This window comes from Drosophila kikkawai, chromosome 3L, assembly GCF_030179895.1.
Source record: "Drosophila kikkawai strain 14028-0561.14 chromosome 3L, DkikHiC1v2, whole genome shotgun sequence".
NCBI lineage: Eukaryota > Metazoa > Arthropoda > Insecta > Diptera > Drosophilidae > Drosophila > Drosophila kikkawai.
Genome location: NC_091730.1, coordinates 5,421,757 through 5,444,700, shown reverse-complemented (window position 1 = coordinate 5,444,700; position 22,944 = coordinate 5,421,757). Strand labels below are relative to the sequence as shown.

Below are 22,944 nucleotides of genomic sequence, written 5' to 3'. Positions count from 1 at the left end.
TTATTGATTACGTCTGTAAACAAATAGTACAAAATCGTAGACTCAATTGCAAATATTTACACGACACGAGCCGAGAGATCTGAATATAGATCTGGGCCCATTCAGAGACCCCAGACAGAGTCAGACCTCTGCGGAATAGCAGGAGGAGTAGTAGTAGTTGGCAACACTAATATATATAGTATATAGGACTTATCGCTACAGTGCAAGTGGAACTATTGAAATTCACACGTCTCGTCTGGCCAGTTGCGTTTTACGATTCGCAATTCGTTACGTATTTGAATCTATCTCTAACGTGTGTCTAGCCGTCGCGATCGTTAAAGTGCTGAAATCTGAACAACACCGACAATGAAAAATCAAAATTGTAATAAAAAAAAATACAACAAAAAAACTAAAACATAAATAGAAAATAGCTGAGACGCCGGCATTGGGCAGCAGACCGTGTGCCGGGATCGATTCTCGATTGGGGGTCCCACTGGGTGTATGGGGTTTTGGGGCGAGGCTGGCCGTAAATTTGCTAATTTATCCAATCAATCTGGAGGGGCACAGGTGTGGCCATAGGGGAGCAGCGGGAGTGATTGATCGTTCTAGTTATGATTGAGCTGTTAACATGACCGGACAACAAACCATTTTTTTGGGAGGGTGCCAAAATTGGGTTTTAAAGAAAGATTTTTGAGGGGAAAAAGATGAAAAAGGGTTGCAGATTTGTAGTTGATTTTAAACTTTAAAGTGTGTTAAGAGTTGCTTGAATTTTCTTGTATTTTTTTATAAATTTAAAAGCTGATTTTTAATGGTTTAAATATTAGATGTATAGTGTGTATATTACTTATAATTGATTTTGTTGGAATTTTTAAAGTTTATGTGTTAAGAGTTGCTTGAATTTTCCTGTACATTTTTTAACTTTTAAAGCTAGTTTCTGAAGGTTTAAATATTAAATTTAAAGTATTTTTAAATTTGTCGGAATTTTTTAACATTTAATTTTCTTCAATAAAAATGCATCCCGATACTTCAAAACCCGTTTTTCCCCCATTTCTCCTATTTTTATATATTTAATTTTTCTAATTTATTGTTCTTTTAATTTGTTTATAATTTTTATTAATTTTTATTAATTTTTATTAATTTGTATTAATATTTCTTAATTTTTATTAATTTTTTTTAAGTTTTATTAATTTTTTATTATTTTTAATTACATTGTATTAAGTTTTATTAATGTTCATTAATTCTTATTAATTTGTTAATATATTTTTAATTTTCTAAATTAATTTTCTATACATTTTTCTTAATTTAATTTCTACTTTTAATTCTCTTTAATAATAAAAAAGGTTTTTCAGCTACTTCAAACCCTTATTTCTCTTCCCTATTTTTATACATTTAATAATTATTAAATTAATTTATATAATTTATCCCCCAAAACCCACTTCCCTTGAATCCTATTCCCCATAGATTATTCTCCATAAATTTTCTTTTTGTGTTTCGCATAAATGGCTCCACTGCCCACAGTCCGAGCATATTAATTGCAACAATGTTCTATAAATGTCCCCAGTGGATGCCAGTGTCCCCTCCAGTTTCCCCACCCTCCCTCTCGGTTCGAGATGGAAGCTAGTATGTAACTCAATTTGCATTTATTCATATTAATATTATTATTTGCCATATTGTTTGACGTGGCTGCGGCTGCAACTCAGACTGAGACTGAGACTGAGACGAGGACAGCGAATCGAAATTTAAATATTTAATTTAACAAGTTTTTCAATTAAATTAGTAATGCAAATTGTTTGCTTCGCTGCTGCCTTTTTCCTGATGTCCATCGGGGAAAAGGAGGAGAAGGAGAAGGAGGAGGGGGAGGAAGGGGAGGAGTAGGAGGTGGAAGAGGAGGAGGAGGAAGCGGAGGAGTAGGGGCTCTCCTCCAGTCAGGATAGCATCAAGTTACTCACTTAACAGACCGCCCTTTGTTGCGTTGCAACAAGTAAACTTAATTAAATAACTGAGTAAGCTGCGAATAAACAAAGAAATTTAATATCGTTTATTCATTATTTATATATATAAACTTTTAAATACTCTTTGGGATTTTGATAAAATAATGTTTGAAAATAAAATCTTGATTTTTTAAATTTTTTACAAATTTGTTCTTAAGATGAAGTTGTTTTTGTATTAATTTAAATAAAATTTTTATTAATTTATTTAAATAAAAACTTAAATTTATCTTTTTTAATATAAAAAAATACTATTAATTTAATTAAATTTAAATGAAATTTATTTATTTATTTAAATTTATTATAAAGATGAATATAGAATATTTTTTATAATATAGATATATTATGATTACAATTTATATATTTATATATATAATATTTATATAGAAGTGTTTACTATATTTTCTATAAATTTTTTATAGAAAGATTTCAATATTCCTCAAAAGACATTCCTAGTCATAAAGCTTCCTTAAAAAATAGGATTTAGAAAGGAGACTCTACATTCTAAAATAAAATTATGTAAAATATAATGTAATAATTCATTAAATAATTTAAATGATAAATATTAATAATAATAAATAATAATCCTATTCTCTATTTTATTTATATATTATTCTTAAATTTTTTAATCTTTCTTTCAACTCTTTTAAAATTCTCATTTACCAACAGCTTTAAATATTCCCTGGCAGAGTATGCAAAATGGACATTAACAAGTTGAAAGCTTAATTTATTTGTAGGTCATTTTCATGTAATGCAAACTGCAGCAGCAGCAGCAGCAACAACAATCGTCATCTGTCGTCGCGTTGCCGCCTTTGCAATGGCAGAGCAATCATAAAAAACAAATCAGCAAATAAGCAAAAAAGACCAAGTACCCGCAAAAAAAAATCTGAAAAACACCACAAACATATATATAAACAAAAAATATATACATATATATGTATATAGTTATATGAACCTGGAAATGGAAATTAGAGAGCCAAATTCCCAACATCACAATATATATACCAAAGTCCCCCCGTCAGACATCTAAAAAACATCTCTGAACCAAGTCTTATCTTATCCTGGTCGGACTTGTGACAACTATTGGCCAAACAAGGCTTATCAAGTGAAAGCCAAAGAGCGTCAAGCAGTGAGCTAAGTGTAGGTAATTCCTATATTATATCAGTGATTCTATCTTTGGAATCAAATGCTATATACTATATAGAAACGTCTGGCCTTGGGGGCAATCGTGTGATTTCTTTGATAACTGAATTGGCTTTATTCTTAACCAATTTAAGAGATACTACCAGTATCTTTTGGATGTTAGCTGTTCCTATTTATAGTTTAAATAAGGGGTAAACTTTTTATCTATATTTATGCCTTTACCTTAATTACTTTCAATGTATACATTTTGGTTATTTAGTGTTCTTTTCTCGCTTTGAATTGCTTTCTTTGTCTCTTCTTACCTCATACCCTCGGACTTGTGTTTGTTTTCCTTTTGGCCAACAAAAAAAAAACTCTTTGCTTGTCTTATCTTAATGTATTTTGAGGCCTATAGCATTATCTTTTTTCTACTCTTTTTTTGATCTTATCCGCTTTCAACTCTCACCCTTCGCACATGGTTATTTGTTGTTATTTCTCGTTGGGTTGTTAGTTTTGTTGACTTTTCTTTTTACCATACGGCTTTATTTGTTTTAAATTCCTAATTGCTTTTTGGTTTAGTTATTTTGTTGTTGTTTATGGGTAATAGTCTTACAATTCTTAGTGTTAAATTAGTTGTTTTAAATGTGGAATACCTCCATAATTTAATAAATAATTTATAAAAATTCCTAAAACTATTTTCTTTAAGTAACTTTACTCTCAAAATTAACTTGCACTTGATTGGCTTCCCACTGGCGGATGATCATTGATCAAAGATCGCAACATCATTTCCGTTGGTATAATGTTCCGCTTGTTTACTGCACTTTCTGGCATTGGATCTTTTTGACTGATTGCAGGCCATATCAAGTGTCTTGTTTGCGAATCTTCTGCTGGTGAATCGACTTCCCTTGAATTTCTATTTTCATTTGCCTGAAAAATTCTGGCGGCTATCAACGAAAATGTAAGAACTTTGTTGACCAAATTCTTGTCGCATTTTTTTGGCGTAAACAAATTCGTAGAAGACGGAAAGTCTGGAAAGTAGCAACACCTTGGCGGCGGTAGTCGCTGTCCATGAGAAATCGAACTTTGATAAGAGAGTTCTAATCGGTTAGTGTTTTTGGAGTGGGGCGACGATTGATAAGAGGTCTAGGTGTGATAAGGAAATCGGGGTCCGTCTTGGCTAGTTTTGTTTTTTATTATTTTTAAGGGGGGTTAGTTACGGAAATGGTAGCTAAAACGTCAATGGGAATTACGAGGTCTGACAGAATGAGAGAGCTCTACAATTTGCACTGGATTTTAGAGGGTTTTATAAGGCTTACTAAAATAATAATTAATTTAAATATTCCTAGTTAATCTTACCTACTTACTCTCACCTTAAACCCTTTTTAAATTATCCCAATTCAATCTATTTATATCTTCCTGCTTATATATATAGTAACTACATTATTCTAGCCACAACTAAGTGTGCAATCAAGCGTCTGGCGATTTTCTATTTGCGCCTGGGTTCGGTTCTAAAGGTGCCCCCACAGCCCATGCGTTTTGCATGCCAAGTGTATCCAGATACAGACCTCTGATTCATTGATAACACGTGCCCAGTGCACTACACCTGACCCAGCCCCAGTCACAGTCACAGTGCCAGTCCCAGACAGTTGCAGTTGCTTAAGTAAATATTTGCACCGATAATTCAGCTGTCAGACAATGGGCTGTGACTCTGTGCAGTTCCCAAGACCCCGCCACCACCCATGTGACTGCGAAATGCTCTCTTATTGTAAAAAAAACTAGGCGAGTGATAAGTAAGGGTCCCGCTAATTGATATAGCTGCACCATAGCCTGTTCCTTCTATATATTTCAATAGCCATGACAGTACAAAATCGGTTTTTACTGATACCAGCTGGACCTACATTTTGCAATATTCACAAATCGGCTGTGTCAGCTCGCCTTCTATATGTGAAAGTCATTTGATTTTTTTAGTATAATTATAAACAAGTAAAAAGATTCACTCATGAAAATGAGCTGACATCATTGCTGCTTTTATAAAGTTCTCATTAGCCACTGATATAATTTTAATTTGTATTTTATATATAATTACACAAGCGACTTTAAGAGGATTATCTTGAATTAAAAGCAAGGGATAGGTCATGATTTTGCTCAAACTTAAGATTTACTTGAACAAGTCTTATAATTATTAGTAAATATAGTTACATTTCCGCTTGAATTTTGCCCTTGAACATGTGCTAAATGTTCTATAAATATTTAACAAAATTATATATGCCCAATTATATACGTGTTTGCTTCCCTAATGTTTTGCTAATGCTTCCCCACACTTCAGTTTGTGATTCCTAGTTCCTGGTTCCTGGTCTGATCTATGAAGTGCCTCTTGAATTTAGCAAAAAACAGTGGCCAGAAAACCTTCTCCATTTAAACTACCTACTTAGTACTACCTAGTTCAGTTCTATAGATATTTTTTTGACTATTTGTGGTATGACTAATGCCAACAGCAGCTTGTATAAACAACTTGGAGCAAATGTTTACACTCGCTGGGGTTCAGAATATATATATTTTCAATTCCAAGTGGTCGGGCCCCATGCAAATGAGGCCTCGAGTTCGTTAAGTACTTAGTACTAGCTCACAAATAGAGTCGTACAGGGTGAAAAAATAGGGAAAACTTTGATGGAGAGGAAGAAATTAATAATATTTGGGAATATTTTAGAGAAAAACGAGACTTAAAAATTGATAAATAATATCTATTAAAATTATTTACAAAATATTGATTATAATGTAAAGTTAGCCAAAGAAAAATACATTAAAGAAAAAATTTAAAATTGAAACAAATAACATTTTTCGATAAAAAATCGATATTTTTCAATACAATTATATCTAAAGACTAGCAAACTATGGGTTTAGACTTTTGAAACGTGTAATATTGCATGTTATTTATACAAAAATTATATTTAAAACTCAATCAAGTAAATAGATATTTATTTTCGATTAAAAATCGATCATTTCGATACATGTATATATTTTAAAACTAATAAACTAATTGAAACGAGACCGATAACTCGATATTTTATAAAAGACAGTAAGTAAGACATAAATTGTCTTATTTTGTTATTTAAAACATTTGTAAACCATTTAAAATAAGTCAAATTAACTACAGAAACCACAAAATATTCCCCAAAATTATATTTTATATCTCAAAAATTCCATCAAGAATTTAAATAACATTTTTCCCTGTGCACTTGTATCGACACGAACCCACCGGGGCCCCGTCTAAGTATTACTTAATATCATTGACTAAGCGCTGCTCACCCAAAAGTCGAGCCATCAAAACAACTTTCGATTACGAAATTTAGCACAGTTGTGGTCCGGGGGGGGAGGGAGGGCGCCAGTGGGAGAACTGCAAAGAAAACAAGAGGTAAAAAACAAACTTAATGAGCTTTTTTGCGAAATATGTGTGTGTTTGCTTGCCCTTTCGATGGCTGCTGTCAAGTACAATAAACGACAACAGGTTGAAGACTAAGAATCAGCAACCTTAACACTTAAACAGCTGAAATGAAAATTACAATAAAAAATAAGAAAAACAAAAGCCAAAATGCACGAGAAACGGAGTCGTCGGATGACAAGGGCTTTGGGTATGACTAATGCCGGTCTAAAAACAAACTGAAAACTCAACGATGGAAACCAAGACACAAAAAGAGCACAACTCGAGGCGAATTTCGAATTAAAATAAAGTCATTGAGTGTGGTTGAGTGGCTCGGCGGCGGTTGCGTGGTTCAGTGGTTCGGCATTGGTGGACTGCCGCGTGCACACTCAGTGCCGATGCACTGCAGCACTTCCAAATGTTAACCAAATGCACAGGAAGATTTGAACTTAAAAAGATCACAGAATCACTCAACAAAAACCCAAAAGGTTGCTTAAGGAATCAATGTATGTTTTTTGAGCTAAGAAATTAGAAAGATACATTTTGTATCTAGAAAGAAAGAAGTTAATCTTAACCATAGGCCACCTTATACCCTATTTTATTAAATAACCATTATAAAATCTCTACTTTTTAAGCAGCTATTAAGCCTTAAGACATTTCCTACTTAATCCAGAAACTAAAAATAAAACCCTACAAGTATAACCCCTTACAAAGTCTCCTCAAGTAATCACTGTAATCATTACATTTTCAATATAATCGATCAGCTTTATAACCTGATCGTCTCCATACAATGTATATACAACGTAATGACCTCAGCCGGAGTCAATGCTTCCTGGGAGAGCAAAAGATACACAGATACAAAGATACACAGATACAAAGAAGGAACCTGTTTTTCGCGAGATAAAAATCTGCCCAGGCAAAACCTCACAAGTCCCGAAAGTCTGACAGAACTGACGGGAACGGGTCTCTCTATGCAGATTATGTCTCGTTTCGATATCTGTTTGGACGTGTAAGTAATTAATTACAAAGTAAGTGCTTAAATGCTAAGCCGCACGAGACAAATGTACATTGGATAATCTTTGCTGTGACAAAAATAGATATTCCTCATTTTGCAGAAAACAAAAAAAAAGAAAACGAAAAGATATATACCTTGTAGATGAAGACAAGAATCTTTAATTAAAAGTATTGTATTATATTATTATTTTTTGCTGCTCTCAAACTTTCGAAATAAATTACCATCAGTCACGAATCACAAAGAATAGTATAAAATTCGCATTTCCCTCTTTCTCCACCTCTTTGTGGCTGATAAAAAGCGTATCTGGCAGATACACGGCAATGAATGTTCTGCCATTATTTAATTAGCGTTGAGCTTTTGGCCCTCGGGCATGTACTTAAGTGCATAGCTCTCGTATCTTGTGTATCTCTTAGCTCATCTTCAGGGGATTAGATGTGGCGGCGGCACTCCGAATAGGCAACAATATAGATAAGCAAAGAGAGAGCTCTAAAATTTACATTTTTTATTGCCTGAATATTCGCATAATAATTGTGTCTTGCAACAAAACACAAAACAGTTGCCGCATTGTGGCCACTTCTTGGCAATTCAGATGTATCTGCCGGATACTTGTTCTCAACAAAAAAAAAAAATGAAGAAAAATTTGTTTATTTCTGCCGAGCACTGAAATGGTCTCCAGGGGCCTTACAGATATTTTTGCCGCTCTAATCTGATAATCGCCCAAGACCCTTCCCCCTCCTCTCCTCCCTTTACATTACCTACCAAAGTCGGCTCTCTGATGACTTTTCCTCCTCTTGCCACTTATCTGCTTTCCCAGCTCAACTGTTATTACCTTCGCTCCTTTTGTGCTACACTTGCTTCTTGTTTATCTTTTGTTTCTATGCTAAACAATTTTTGCACATGTGGCCCATGGTTATTGTTGTTGTATTGTTGTTGTTGTATTTGTTGCTATTGTAGATGTTTATGCATTGTTCCCATTGTTGTTGCCGCTGACGTCGGAGAGTTGGCTCATTGAATGAATCGAGCCCCTGGCAACACGAGAAACACGAACCAGCACGCACACTTTAAACACTCGGGGTCACAAAATTAGAAATGTTTATAAAAGTATATATATTAAAGAAAATAATATGTCTAATATGTATATAAATTTCTAAGAAAATAATATGTTTATTGAAGATAAAGATAAATATTCACCATTAATATATTTTTTAAATATTAACATTCACCATTAAAACACCAGCTAAAATAATATCAAAATTACTTAAAGATATTGTAAGTTTTAAAAGGCATAACGCCATATGATTTTTGTTAAAAATTTGGGTGTTAAGCATTTTAAATATTTTATAAACATAAAGACCTTGCTGCAGCCTTAAAAACTGAGCTATCCATATCGACCTTAATACTTTTTTTTTTCGCTGAATTCCTACTTGAGAATTCCAAGTCCAATATCTGCCACAATTTACATTTAATTTTTTATTAAAATATTTGTATATATTTTTTTTATATATTATTTATTTCATTTTACATTATTTTTTAATTTTCATTTAATACAAAATCAGCAAGTGCTACAATTATTTTCACCTGTGCTGTTTAAATCATGGATTCAACTTGCAGCGACTTGCAGATGACTCACAATTTTTGCACACAATGTTGTTGCTGGTGTTTTTGCTATTGTTGTTGTGTGTGTTTAAGTACTAGATTGTTTGTTGTTTTTATTGTTTCGATTTACGAAACCTTCGCTGCTCATTAGTGTTGTTGTAGCTTCTTCTTTTTGTGAATGTTGCTTTGTTGCCAAGCCAGGTACAAATGGGAAAGTGTACAAACAAATACGAATACGAATTTTATACACACGAAAAATATATTATATAAATTTTAGAATATATTAAAATTATTAATTACTATGAATTATGGGTTTTGTGACTTTGAAAATACAAAAAATCTTCTTGATTCTGATTTATTTGTTTATTTTATATAAAAAATCTATTAAAATAATATTAAATTTGCATTAATTTTGTAATTAATTTCTTAAAGTAAAGCATAATTTCTCTCCGTGTATTCAACATATATAGCATATATTTATGTTTGTGTCTGAGTGTAGGCTATCATTCATATTGTGAAAACCTTGGAACTGCTACAATTACTGTTGACATTTATTTTTGCTCTTGTTGTTGCTGTTGTTAATTTGTACTTTTGTATTATTTGCTGCTGCTATTGTTGTTGTTATTATTCTTGTTGCTGTTGTTGTTGCTGTTGCTGTTTTCGTTGAGTTTCGCATTTCCGCTTTCGTCGCCCGACATTTGTTTGTCACAGTCGACGGCTTGGCTCACACGGTTGGCAACAGCCACCTGCAACAACAGCAACAATGGGGCCCACGGACTGCTGCCTTATCAGTTTTTGAAAAACAACCAAATCTAAAGCGATACCGAAAACCATTGAGTCACAGATACAGATACAGATACAGATACATCAGCAGCAGCAGAGGCAAACAACAAGTGGAAAAAACAAAAATTCGTAAATGCAAACAACAGGCAAAGGTTTTCATAGATACGAGCATACCTGTACATATACATAAACATTGTACCTGAAAAAAAAAATAAATATGCAAATTTTTACATGCACGGCTGAGTTCAAAATATTAGTAACAACTGGAAATTACTTACAATAAATTGTGGGTTTTAAAGGGAATTATTCTATAAAGTAATTATGTAAGGGTATAAAAGGGTTTGGGGTTTAAAATGAGTAGTTATTAGGGGGTATTAAATAAATTGCATTGCTATAAAGTAATTATGTAAATCAAATAATTAAGTTATTTATTTATTTACAAATGGAATATTTACAAAATGAAGTAATTTAGTTATTTATTCAGTAATGGGTTTATTTCAGTATTTTTTCCTTTATTTCTTTCTTTCTTTTTAACCAGACTTCAATTCAATACATTAATTTATAAAATATATATTATAAAATATTATTCGTTATATATTAAAAAATGTTTAAATATATATATTTAAAAAGACAACCTCTAAGTAATAAAAAAAATATTATAAAAGGTTTTTAAATATATATACATTAATTAATAGCACTACAGAACCTTCTATATAATTTCAAATATTTTTTTTGGTATAATTTTATAACCCTTAATTAACCGACTTTCTACCCCTTAGAAAAACCCCCTATAAATCTCCAGAATAAATACCTTTCTCCTGCTCTCTCCCTTTTTCTCTTCCTGCTAAAAAATACCTCTTTATGATTTAGAAATTCCCATTACAATTGCTATTATATCGACCTCAAGCGTAATGCTCATTGAACTTGGACAGCAAACACAGAGGTTTCCTTTAGCCCGAACCATTTTCTAGAGACTTGGAATAGTTGAGAGAGACGGAGAGATGGACGGGCGAATCCGAGGAGCGACCGTGTCCAATCGAAATAATATATTGTAAGATCTATTTGTGGTCTGCTTACAACAAAGAAGAACGGGGCGGGGGTAACGAACCCCTCCTCAGCAGCAGCAGAAAAGGAAAAACAAGAACCGAAACGAACTGAAAAACTGAAAAGATTCCGAAGGTCGTAGAAACTGTCAAAGAAGAGATGGATGTCTGGGGTGTATTTAAGTATGGTATGAATTGGTTGCTGTGATTGCCCATAGACAAATTGTCAAGAAACATGACAATTGAGGATTTTGCCCTCTTGGCCTGCTCGCACATTTCTCTCCTCACCCGAGTTTTATTTTCCGAATTTTTCCCCGGGGGCGGACGGGTCAAGTTTTCACTGTGGGAATAATGACACTTTGAGAGAGCAGCGCGCTGGCAGTGAAAACAAAAAAACAGCTAACAATATATCGACTACAATGGAATTGATGGCATTATAATATGGGAGCAGGCTGTAATTCGGGGCTTAGTAATGGGAGAAGATGATGATGGTTGGTGTAGCATTCATTGTCTCGGATTAGGGGTTTTTAGGGGTTTATTTTCTGCTTTTCGGGCTAAATTGGGTCAAGTCAGGTGGCTAACAGATTTGCAGGTATTTTTTGAGGGATCTATTTCTACTTTTTTCTAAGCAAAAACTAAGGAATAATTTTTTTAAAAAATTTTATTGAACCTAAATATGGGAATTAAGGTATATTTTCAAGGATTTAATTATAATAATTTATATTTTAAAAGATTTGGAATTTTTATTTTGAATTCTTTATAAAAACTGTATTTTTTATACAGAAATTTTAGGTATATTTCTTGAAAAAGTTAAAATAACATTTTAAACACAAATCTTTAACTAAAATCGCCCAAAAATTATTTTCATATCAAAAATAAGTGTTTTATGACTCGTATAACTTTTAAATAATTATAATATAATAATAATGAATAACTAAAAAATAAATTAGCCTTGTCAAAGCCACTTTTCATATTTTTTTAACCTTATTTTCCTAAATGTACACATGTATCTGCACACTTTTTGGACAGCCAAATTCTAAGAAGATATTTTTCAATTTGCAGAACAAAATTTGAAATAAATTAATCGTAGGAAATTTCGACATATATATATTTTTTTTTGTTTGCCTGTGACAGCAAGAATATTTTCCAATTTTCTAATACCACCCCTCACCCGGGCCACGTGCCGCAGAAAATAACAACAACAACAACAAAAAGTAGTATATAATAATAATAAGCTGGCACGTCCAAAAAACGAGTCCCACCTACGACAGAGGTTTGGATGTGTGACAAGTCCAAAAATCTCTTGTTTAAATCGAACGGATTTCTAGCGATTCAACCAACACGTGCCGAAGATCCAATAAAGCTGGAGACTTTCCATGGCCAAAAAAAAAACCCAAAAAAAAAACAAAGAATACAACTAATATTAATTGGCCAACAACTGTGGATGGGTAGTTCCAAGACTTGGCCAAATATTTGCCATCTTTTTTATTTGTTCCTATCTCGTTTTTTTTTTATATCTTATAATGTCTACAAATATAGATACATTTGTGTTGTGCTTTCAATAACAGAAATTCCGCATTTGAGAGAATATGCATGCGAATTGTGTTGACAAAAATGACACACCAATCTATTTATTCAGTTTAGAATTTAACAAAAACACAAAACCGTTAAGCAAACAACAAGTTAAATAATACGACAAATATTAACCCAGACCCCCATTACTTCGGCTCCAAAGTTCGGAATTTTTTGGGGAATACCAAGCAGATGTTCTGGTTAAAAAATAAAGTTGGCTAAAACTAAAACAAACTAAAAAAAAAAAAAAAGAGATAAAGAAAGAAAAGAAAAGAATTTCGAACTGTGGGAAAACACGCAGCGAAAATGTGGCCAGCTAACGCGTGTGGGCCATAATCGGAACGTGTTTTTCGTAAAAAACTATCTTGAGGTGGACACAAAAAGCAGCTCACAGGTCTCTGAAATATTTTTGAAAACATCAATAAATTACAAAGTCAAGGAAATTATCAGCGACAGAAGCGTCATCATCAAAATTGCCTTGAAAAACAAAAACAAAACGCACGCAAAAGTTCAAAATACGTTTCAAAAATATATAACAAATTGATATATAAAAGTATGCGAAATAAAAGTCTTGTATGTATATAAAAATAAAACGAAATGTCCCCAGAAATATGCAAGCGAATTGTGACGTGAAATTGATTCAATTAAATCTTTTTATGACGTGACAATTGAATTCTATTTTCGCCTCTAATTGGAACTGATTGTAGTTTCGCCCCATCAACCCCGAACAAGATTCCGCAAACACACAAAAATACTACTACTATATGCTCTACTATATGATCTCTCAGCCTACTATATATTCGAATGTGTTTTTCGAGTACACTTGCACCCTTTCTATTTTCAGAAATGACGGAATATATACACAAATATCGCAATGGATCCAAAGAAAGTGTCATATGCCCCCCTGGACGGCCTGGCTTTCCTTTTCCCATTTTCATTTATCTTAATTTTTTGTAAATACTAGATGCTTTACCTTAATAAGAAGTATGACAGCATTTTAAATGATTTTTCTATAAGTGTGCAAAAATATGGCACACGTCCCAAGACATCGGTTAAAATCTATAGAAATCCGAATAAACATTTTGTTTAGACAATTAATTATATTATTTTAATGATACAATTATTTGTATACTGAATCTAAATTGCTTAAATAGTTGTCATTAAGTTATACAATGTACAAAAAAACATTGTATTTAAATGTGATTCAAGGTCATATAAATTTAGAAAGTTTTCCTTATAAGGTTTTGTTTTGTTTAATTATAGTTTTAATTAAATTAATTAGATTTTTTTTGCATTGAGAAATACGATTTAATTTTGATTTGAAATTGGTATTAAATAAATAAAAATATATCCCTTTCTTCTGATATTAAAACAAATATATTATAAATATATTTTTAAGTTAGAAAATACCCTTTCTGTGAGCTTGTATACATTATATATTATTATTTTTATATATTATATTTTTTTAAATATTTTTAAACCATATTTCCCATCTCACAACTACCCCTTCTCTTAGCCTCTATACTTTCTTTATATTTTTTTCAACCTTATTTAAGCTTAAATAATTGCCTTTGTAGATAAAGCTAAACAATTACCCAGGTTACTCATGACTGAAAATAAAAACAGCGTTGAGTTTTATATAAAAGGCATGACTTAATATCGGCACAAAAGATTTACTAGATTATAATACAAGATAAGTTGGCTGAAAGTTCTTGACTTGCCAAGTCAAGTCTTTTTCTTTATTTGGTAGTAGTATTAACTTACACAAAAGCGACTTATTGACATTCGTTAATCTGTGAGATTTCTTCCTACTCTTGATTTTTTTTTTAATTTCCTTTTTTTTTAATGCTTTTTTTTTGCATTAACCTCAGCCTGTTTGGCCAACGGCAACGTTGCCGCTTTTCAGCCAAGTTCATAGTACCCATCCATAAGCCCAACAACAAGTTGTGGGCCTAGCCCAAAAACTGGTTGCCCAATTGTCTTCCCCTGGCTGATCGCGAGGCAGCGATTGTTGCCGTTTGTGTAACTACTGCAACTGGGTGCACTGAGCGAAAAATTAATGCACTAAGATCAAAAATTTAAATGGGAAATTAGTTTTGAGATTTTTCTTAGAACAATATCGATTTTGATATTATAAAAATAAAATTTATAAAATGTATAAAATATAATATAAACTGACAACTTTGAGAGTAGCTTAATTTCACAGAAATTGTTATTGATCACGGACTTGGCTGTTTCAAGAAATATTCCCATATATTTGGCAAGGAATTAACTAAATATTATTTTGGAATAGATTTTACAAAGTCGATTTTATTTTTGAAAATTTATTTGAGGTTAAATTTAAGCTCAAAATTGAATAATTTAAATAGAAAACTGAGAAATTTTAAAAATCATATTTCAAATATTAAAAAAAATACAATAAAAACCCAAAATATAGAAAATAGTGGACCTTTTTATTAAAAATAATTGATATTTAGTAGATTTTTCGTTGCTTTATTTTAATTGTATTAAAACTATCTACGATTTTACGATTTTTGTTTGGAATTACTATACAAAGCCTAAATATAAATTATATTTTTTTTAAATTCAAAAACTTCCTTAAAAGAAATATTATTAAATCAGAATCAGCAATCTTTGACATAGAAACCCTTTAAAATTATAATAAAAATCACAGCAAGATTGTTTTCTCTTCAAATAAAACATTTTTTATTAAAAATTACTATTCAATATTTCGTTACAGTCTCTTATTTACAGTCTCAACTTTTTCGCCAAAAGATTCCACAAACATCTGGCTTTTCTCTCAGTGTAGTTGCCATGGCCGTGGCAGTAACGGGTTGTGCGGTAGGCGGCGTTGCCGCTCTTCACTCGTTCGGTGGCTGCTGAAAGAAAGTTGCACCCGCAACAAGCTAAAACCGCCCCCAGCCCCCCCTGCCCAACCCCCCCGTGTTTGCAGCAGAAAAGAAAGCCGTTTTGTTTTAATTTTTTCCACAATTATTTTCCGCTAGCGCAGGAAAAATTATATGCTTTTATTTTTTTGTAATTTTTTTTTGCCTTTGTTTTTCGCTCTGTATGTGTTGTATGATTTTTTTCACAAAATGTTTTTGCTTTTTTTGTTTGTTTTGTTTTGGTTACAAATTTCTCACAATTATTTTGTTGGTTTTACGCAATAAAAAAACTTAACATTAAATACAATATATTTTTGTTTTTGCTTTTTGTTTGTAATAATAAAAAAAATTAATACATGTATTTTTTCGTATTTTGCTTGTTTATTTCTTTCTTTCTCTCTCGCTTTTTTGTGTAATAAATAGTTTTTTTTTCGCTTTGATAGATACTTTTTGCTGGTAATAGATACTTTCGTGTTTCGCATGTGTGTGGATGGTGTGTTGTATGTGTGTGTGTTTTTGTGTATTTGTGAGAACATTAAGTTTTCCTTGTTACGTTAATTGTAATTTTTACAAATTATATCGCATTGCATTTATTTTTTAGATTTTAAATTTAAAATTTTTTATTTGACGATCTCTGTGGATTTCTTTATTATCATTATTATCGCTGGCTACATTAAGGTTTTTAATTTTTTGTTTTTATATCGCAATTGGAGTTTTACACAGACAAAAAAATTTTACAAATTTTTTACGCTTTCACATTTACTGAGATATTTTCATTGCCTTAAACATTACGCTTGATTTTTTATTTTCTTGTAATTTTATTCTCTTTTTATATAGATTTTTTTTTGTTGTGAATTTTCTTTTGTATTTTTTAAATGTTTTATTTTTATATTTTTTTGTTTTTGTTTTTTTTAATGGTTTTGTTTTGTGTGTAGTACGCGCTAAACATTTAATAATATATAAAAATTTGTTAAAATCCTAAAATTTGTTGGTTTTAATTAATATTAATTAATAATTTAAAAAATTTTATTGCAGCAAGCTGCGTCTAACTAAAATTGGAGCGTGTGTTCTCATCCTCGCCTCCGCATCTTCCTCTCACTGGGACGAGACGGTGGATGGAGGGAGGCCTCTCTCAGTTTTAAAGTTAAATTTTAAATTTACCAAGATCAAGTTTGTTTGTTTTGTTGGTTTTGTTTTGTATTGTGTTTGTTGTGTGTGTGTGTTGTTTGTTTGTTTATTACCTATATAGCATACAATTTTTAAAAAAATCTGTTCACATTGAATCTTTTCTGATGTTTTATCGTGTGTTTTGTGTGTGTGGGGTGTGTGTAATGTGTAATTTTATCAACGTCCTCGGCCGGAATTGGTCGCCCCGGCCGGAGGACTCTTAGCATCTTAAACAGTATCACATATTCATGAGTTGTCGACCGGCGAGCCCCAAAATCGAGTGGGAGGGTGGAATGAATACACCCCCTCCTCGTGGGGCTGCCGTCTTTGAATTTCATGTTGGTTTTTTTGTTTTTTCTTTTAAACTCCGCTCGCTCCTCATCTTTTCGTTTCGTTTTTTGTTTTTTTGTTTTTCTTGCTTTTGCGTTTTGTTGAAAAAGGAGAAACAACTTAAAACTCTAGTTATTTTGTTTATAGCACTACGCATCTAAGTAAAATGGTGGTGAGAGTCACAATTACAAAAATCTTGGGCCTGGGCGGTCCCCTATATAGTATTAGTATGAGAGTGTGGTTGGCGTACCCTAATGTGTGTGTGTGTGTGTGGTGTGTATTGTGTGTGTGTGTGTGTGTGTGTAGGTGGGGTGGCTTCGAATACTTGCTTCGTTGTTGCTACTGCAACAAACTACTGCTCTCGATCATCACAGGGTTGGTGTTTTCCGCAGACATCCTCTGGACTGGACAGGAGGCGGCGGCTTCTACGTCCTCCTAGTTGGTGGGCGTGGCAATGGCCGCACTGGGCCGGCTATGAGCATGACTGCCAAAGCTATAGCTTCGCCTGGCACCCAAACCATCGGCAGAGTACAACTTATTCTTGGTAATCGTGTACTCCGGACTGATGGTAATCGTGCGGGCCAAGCTCTTCATGAACTGTGGGAGCAGCGACGTCCAGCCGCGATGGTCCTGACGCAGTGTTAGGTACACCTCAAAGGTGGACACCGTGTCGGGATCCACTTTGATTGAGGCAATGCGACGTGAGTTCTTGGGCTCATCCTCGAACTCAATGTAAATGGTGCAGCCGCGGATGCCGCAGGGTTCCTTCTCCGAAACACGGAAAATTTCCCGGGCCACGCTCGGCGTGAGATCACATGGTAGCGACACCTCTGTGCAGGTCAAATGGCGCGACTTGGCCGCCCTCAGCTCGTCCAGCAAACGCTCCGACAGCTCCTCAATGGCCTTTGTGTCGAGGGCCTGGGCATAGTAGCTATTATTGCTGTTGCTAACGATCTCCTCCTCGTCGCCATAGAAGAAGTTGCTGTTGTAGCTGCCGCTGGGCTTGGTCTTCTTGCTGCCGCTCGCATTTCCGCTGCTCGCTGGCTGCTTGTGCTTAATACTGTTGCTGCTGCTGTTGCTGCTGCTGTTGCTGCCACTGGTGGCAGTCTTGGCCTTCTTGGGCATAACAGCCACAGAGGCGGCGTTCTCCACGGTAACTGGCCGTGTCAGTGTGCTGGTCCAATCTAAAAATTTTAATAAAAAAAAGGAAACAATTGGTATAAGTAAAGGGTTTTTTTTAAAATAGTATTTTGTTAACTGTAAAATTGTAAAAAAAAAAATCGAATGTAAACATCTCTCTCGGTTGCCCAAATAACGAATCAAAAACGGAAAGCAAAAACAAACAACTAAAAGGCAATGAGCAACAGCCGCTTGGCAACAGCGAACGACAGATAAAAGCGGAACGGACAGACACACAAAGAGTGTGTGGAAAGGCGGAGGGCAAAGAGCCCAAAAAAAACGAAGCAAAGAAAACGAAAAATCATTTTTTATTGCTCTCTGCTGCTGTTGGGGGGGCGCTCCGGTTTTTTTGTTTCTTATTTTTTTACATTTTAATTTTTTGTTGCAATTTGCGTACGTGACCGTGTTGTTGCCTGTTTTTATGACATTTTTCTTTTGTAAGTGCAAATTGATTTTTTATGCATTTTTTTTTTTTTTTTTTTTTTTGTCATTGTGTAAATGTAAATTACAAATTTAATTGCCGAAGGGCTGATGAAATTTACAAAGAGGATTTCGAAGAGCAAACAGAAATAGGAAATGAAATAAACAGGAAATTTATTTAAATTTGAAACATGTAAAATAGTTTGAAAAATATTTCCAGAAACTTCCAGAAACATTTTAATAAAACACAAGCACTTTTCAAACTTAAAAAAAAAAAACTTCCTAATTTGTTTGGAAAAATATTTCTAGAACTTTTTCTTCTCTTCAAAAACTTACCTCTATTTTTGTTTGATCCCAGAACACTGCCGTAGATACTTTGCACGGTAATAACATCCATTTTCATTGGTTTTTCTGTGTGTTTTGTTTTTGCGGTGGAAAAGTCGAAATCGAATCAAATATCGTTCGAGTGTTCGTTCGCTTCTCTCTGCTCGTTTCGCCGACGGCTTTTTGTATCACTTTTACGTTTTAATTAATTAATATTATTTACTTTATCACAATTTGCTGTTTGTTTTTGCTGCTTGCTTTGCTGATTGCTTCGAATTTTATATTCTTTTCATTTATTTCTTGTTGTTGCAGTTTAAATTAACATTTGTTGTTGGTTGCTTGTTGGTTGTTGTTGGTTGTTGTTGTTGTTGTTTTGTAGTGGAAATCACAGCACTTATGTTGTTTAAACTTTTATTTGTATTATATTTTGTTGTATCACTTAAATGGCGTTGGTCCGTTGCATTTGTTTGATGGCAATTATTAATTATTTAATTATTTAGTAGTAGCATAGAATTCTTCGTGAAACAGTTTCTGGCTTTTGGATGCGGATGATGTGTGTAACAGTAGAAAATTTCTGGCTATGCACGTTTCTGCTGCTGCTGCTGCTTCATCGGTCTATCTTTTCTGGCTGTGAACCTCTTTCTTTTTTGGACTGTGTATTTTGTTTTCGAAGCTACTATGGGTTGCTCTGCCGGCGCGCGGCCTTATATACCCCACCAGCCCACTGCCGGCCTCTGCCGACGTCGCACTCCGACGGCGCTGGAAAGAGCAGTGGTGGTGGATCGCGCTCTCGCGACAGCAACAATTAGCAGAGAGCGCAATCTCCGCTCTCGCTCGCACTCATCTAGCTGGCCCCCTGTGCGGGTGCAGTGCGAGCGAGAGGGGAGACCATGATGGCTGATGTAAGTCGGCTGCCTGTATTACACACTCACTCATTCTCTCTCTCTCAATAGCCGTCGCTCTCAACAGCTGTTCCACTCGCAAGAGCAAGAGCATCGTCCGTCCCGCTCATGCGCACCTACAACCCGGCCGGCACGGCTCTCTGCCAAAGGCATACGTGACTTTTGCGAGTCCCACAAAAAAAAAGAGGCGCAGGAAAAGCCGAAAAGGAGAAAACCAGCAAAGGACGACGGCGACGGGGCGATGATGATGGAAATGTTCTCCCGCAAGGAAAAAAAAAACCAACCCTGCCATTACTGCGCTGCCGGCGTCGACGCGAGCAGCGACAGGCTGAAATTTTCCACTCCGAAACCGAAACTCAGTTGCAACTGGCAACTTGCAACATGCAACGGCAGCGGCGCTGTTGCCAGGCGCAAAAATGGAAACCAGAAAGCAGCTACCAGATACGAGATACAAGATACGAACGTATCTTTAGAATTTCCTCGTATTTTCCAATGCAAAATGCAAATTTTCCTGCTCTCTTCGCTGCGCGAAGTGAAAAGAACAAAAATCTCTAGAGGGAAAACCCGTCAAGTAGCGGGAAATGCGTACGAAAAACCTCAATCAAAGTGGCAGAAGTGTTTTTTTTTTTCTGATTTTTTGTCGGCAGATTTGAGAAAGACTGTTGGAAATTTGTTGATAAAAGTAATAGTTATTTATTTGTTTAATAAATTTTGTGAAAATAAAATATAAGAGTTTAAAATATCGAGTTTTTGGAAATTATTTTCAAGAAAAATTATGCAAAATTGTAGCAAGTTTCAAAATGATAAAAAGAAAACCATTAAATCCATAAAAATATAAGGAAATTGCGGTTTTCGTTGAAAAGGGAAATTCAAAATTTCAGATTTATTTTTTAATATGGTGAAATTATTATTTTTAAAGTGGTTATTCCATACCGGAAAATGAAAAACCAATAATATTTCACAAAATATATACAATATATATATATATATATATATATGGTTTTCATTTCCTGATTCAACGCCAAGTTATCTTATCTTTTGTGAAATGCAGCGAATAATATAAATTTTATGAAATTTCCGTTGCTTTAAATATTGTTTCAACATTAAATACAAGCATAAAATACATATATAGACATTTTTCCAGGAAACCCTAAAGTTTTTCACACAAATTTTCATTTCAAATCAATGACGAATTTCATCATAATTTCAAATTAAATATATGCTCGCCCTTGGGAGACCCGATTATGTGGTCATGTTCTTATGATAATCCCGAGAATTTCATCAGCAAATGAAAAGATATATGAAATAATTTCATATTCATATCATGATCTCTGGGGCTGTGTGTCCTTTCCTTTCAATTGAATGCATTTTCCTGCCATCTTCAGTCTCTATATGTTTTTTATATTCATCTTCTGTCGTGTGTTCTGTTGCCATTGTTGTTTGCTGACCAAAAGCTGAGGAGATGATGCTGCACGTAGATTGAAAACGAAAGATTGAAATGTATCTCATGAATACACCACACACTCGCACGCAGGCTACTCCTCCGCCTCCTCCTACTCCTCCTCATCGCCCGGATCCAACTTGTCTTGATGCTGGCTCAAATAAATAAAATCAAATTTCCTTCAGATTGAAATGAAATTCCATGAAACACAACGCATTTGTATTGGTGAATGGGAGTACACGCAGAAAAAATGTGTATTAAATTTATTAAACAATTTATATATTAGTAAAAGATTTATATAAAATTAAAAAAGCCTTAAATAATAAATTTAAAAATACTTTTAATATAATTTATATTTAAAATTCTTATTTACAAAAGATACTTGGGAATTATAAGTGATTTAATTGAAGTTTTTGGTATAAAATGTATTTATTTTTAATAAAAAGGCAGTCAAATATTAATTTAAAATTTAGAAAGTTTTGAATAAATTATATTTAGTAAAATTGCTGCCATTAAATTACTAGTTTCTACGAATTTTATTGAATTTTTACTAAAAAAAAAAGCCTTATCCAAAAAAGAGACTTGGGAATTATAAGCGTTTTAATTGACTTTTTATTTTTACGAGTAAAAAAATGTATATACATTTTTAACTGAAGTTTAAAAACAAACTGAATAATAAATTTAATTTAAATTTACATTTCTTATTGTATTTTTATATCTATTTTTTTTCTCTTGTGTAAATTTTGAAAATCTCACTCATCTATATGTGCGTGGCCGCCTGTATCTTTAGGATATCTATCGTGGCACATTAGCTTTATGTTTGCATGTAGATGTGTTTTCTCAGATAATAAATGAATTGAAACGAGAACTTCTTTTGTTTGTTTCCCTTGACTTTGGCACATTGCAAAATGATTTCATTGATAACCTGAGCGCGGGTCTTTGAAATTTCGCAATCTTTGAAATGTGACCCATACTCAGTCCATCACCCTCCCCCCACTCCTAGAAGCTCTAATGGGGCGTGGCAGCTGGATTGATTAGCAGAAACGGCATCGAAGTTGGCCGTAGAACCGGCCTCTCAAAAATTGCGAACAAAGAACTGTGATTCAGGTTGGTGGGGTTAATGATCAGCGAAATTTATAGCCTGCCTAAGATATTCGCACGGGTCTTTATTTGTTTATTGGCCAGGTGTTTATTTATTTCAGTTAATAGAAAATATCTGACGACACTTCCTTCAGATCTTAAAATTATATGAGATACTTTCCTCATTAGAAATTAATTCTTATTTAGATATTAACAAGAAACCAATATCTTTTCAATCTGAAAATACCTTATTCAAAACAAATTTTCTTTGATTACTCAATTTGCATTATCATAAACAGTAAAACGGACTTTAATGTAAAATAATTTAGATTTTTTGCCAACAATTTCGCTGGGTAAATCAATCAACTTTTGAGATTGAAATCCACTTTCCAAACTGTTTCCTTTGTGACTTTGCGATACATCACAGCCATGGCACATGTATTATATATATATAAGTGTGTGTTTGTATAGAGAACTTTCCCTCGATGGCGGTGTGTTCTCTCTGCTTTTCCGGGAAAGCAATTTTCACAAAGTTTATGCTTTGGCTTTCGCTCTGGCAGCGGCATGGCCCCCTCGAAGGCAATTTGTAAATTTAAATTAGTTTTACTAAACACAACACATTTTCACCCCGGCACACACACACACACATATGCATAAATTTTCATTAAAAAAAATATACATATAAGAAAAGAAAAGCAAG

At 33.6% G+C, this 22,944-nt stretch overlaps 1 protein-coding gene across 1 annotated transcript; it reads right to left on the bottom strand.

The window, feature by feature from the left end:
- Window positions 1-15,484: 15,484 nt before the first annotated feature.
- Window positions 15,485-19,511, bottom strand: scyl (scylla). Its single transcript, XM_017165847.3, has 2 exons — window positions 18,834-19,511; window positions 15,485-18,082 (listed from the first exon to the last, which is right to left on the bottom strand). The coding sequence occupies exons 1-2, from the start codon at window positions 18,898-18,900 to the stop codon at window positions 17,334-17,336; spliced, it is 816 nt and encodes a 271-aa protein (XP_017021336.1). The 5' UTR covers window positions 18,901-19,511; the 3' UTR covers window positions 15,485-17,333.
- Between the last annotated feature and the right edge of the window lie 3,433 nt (window positions 19,512-22,944).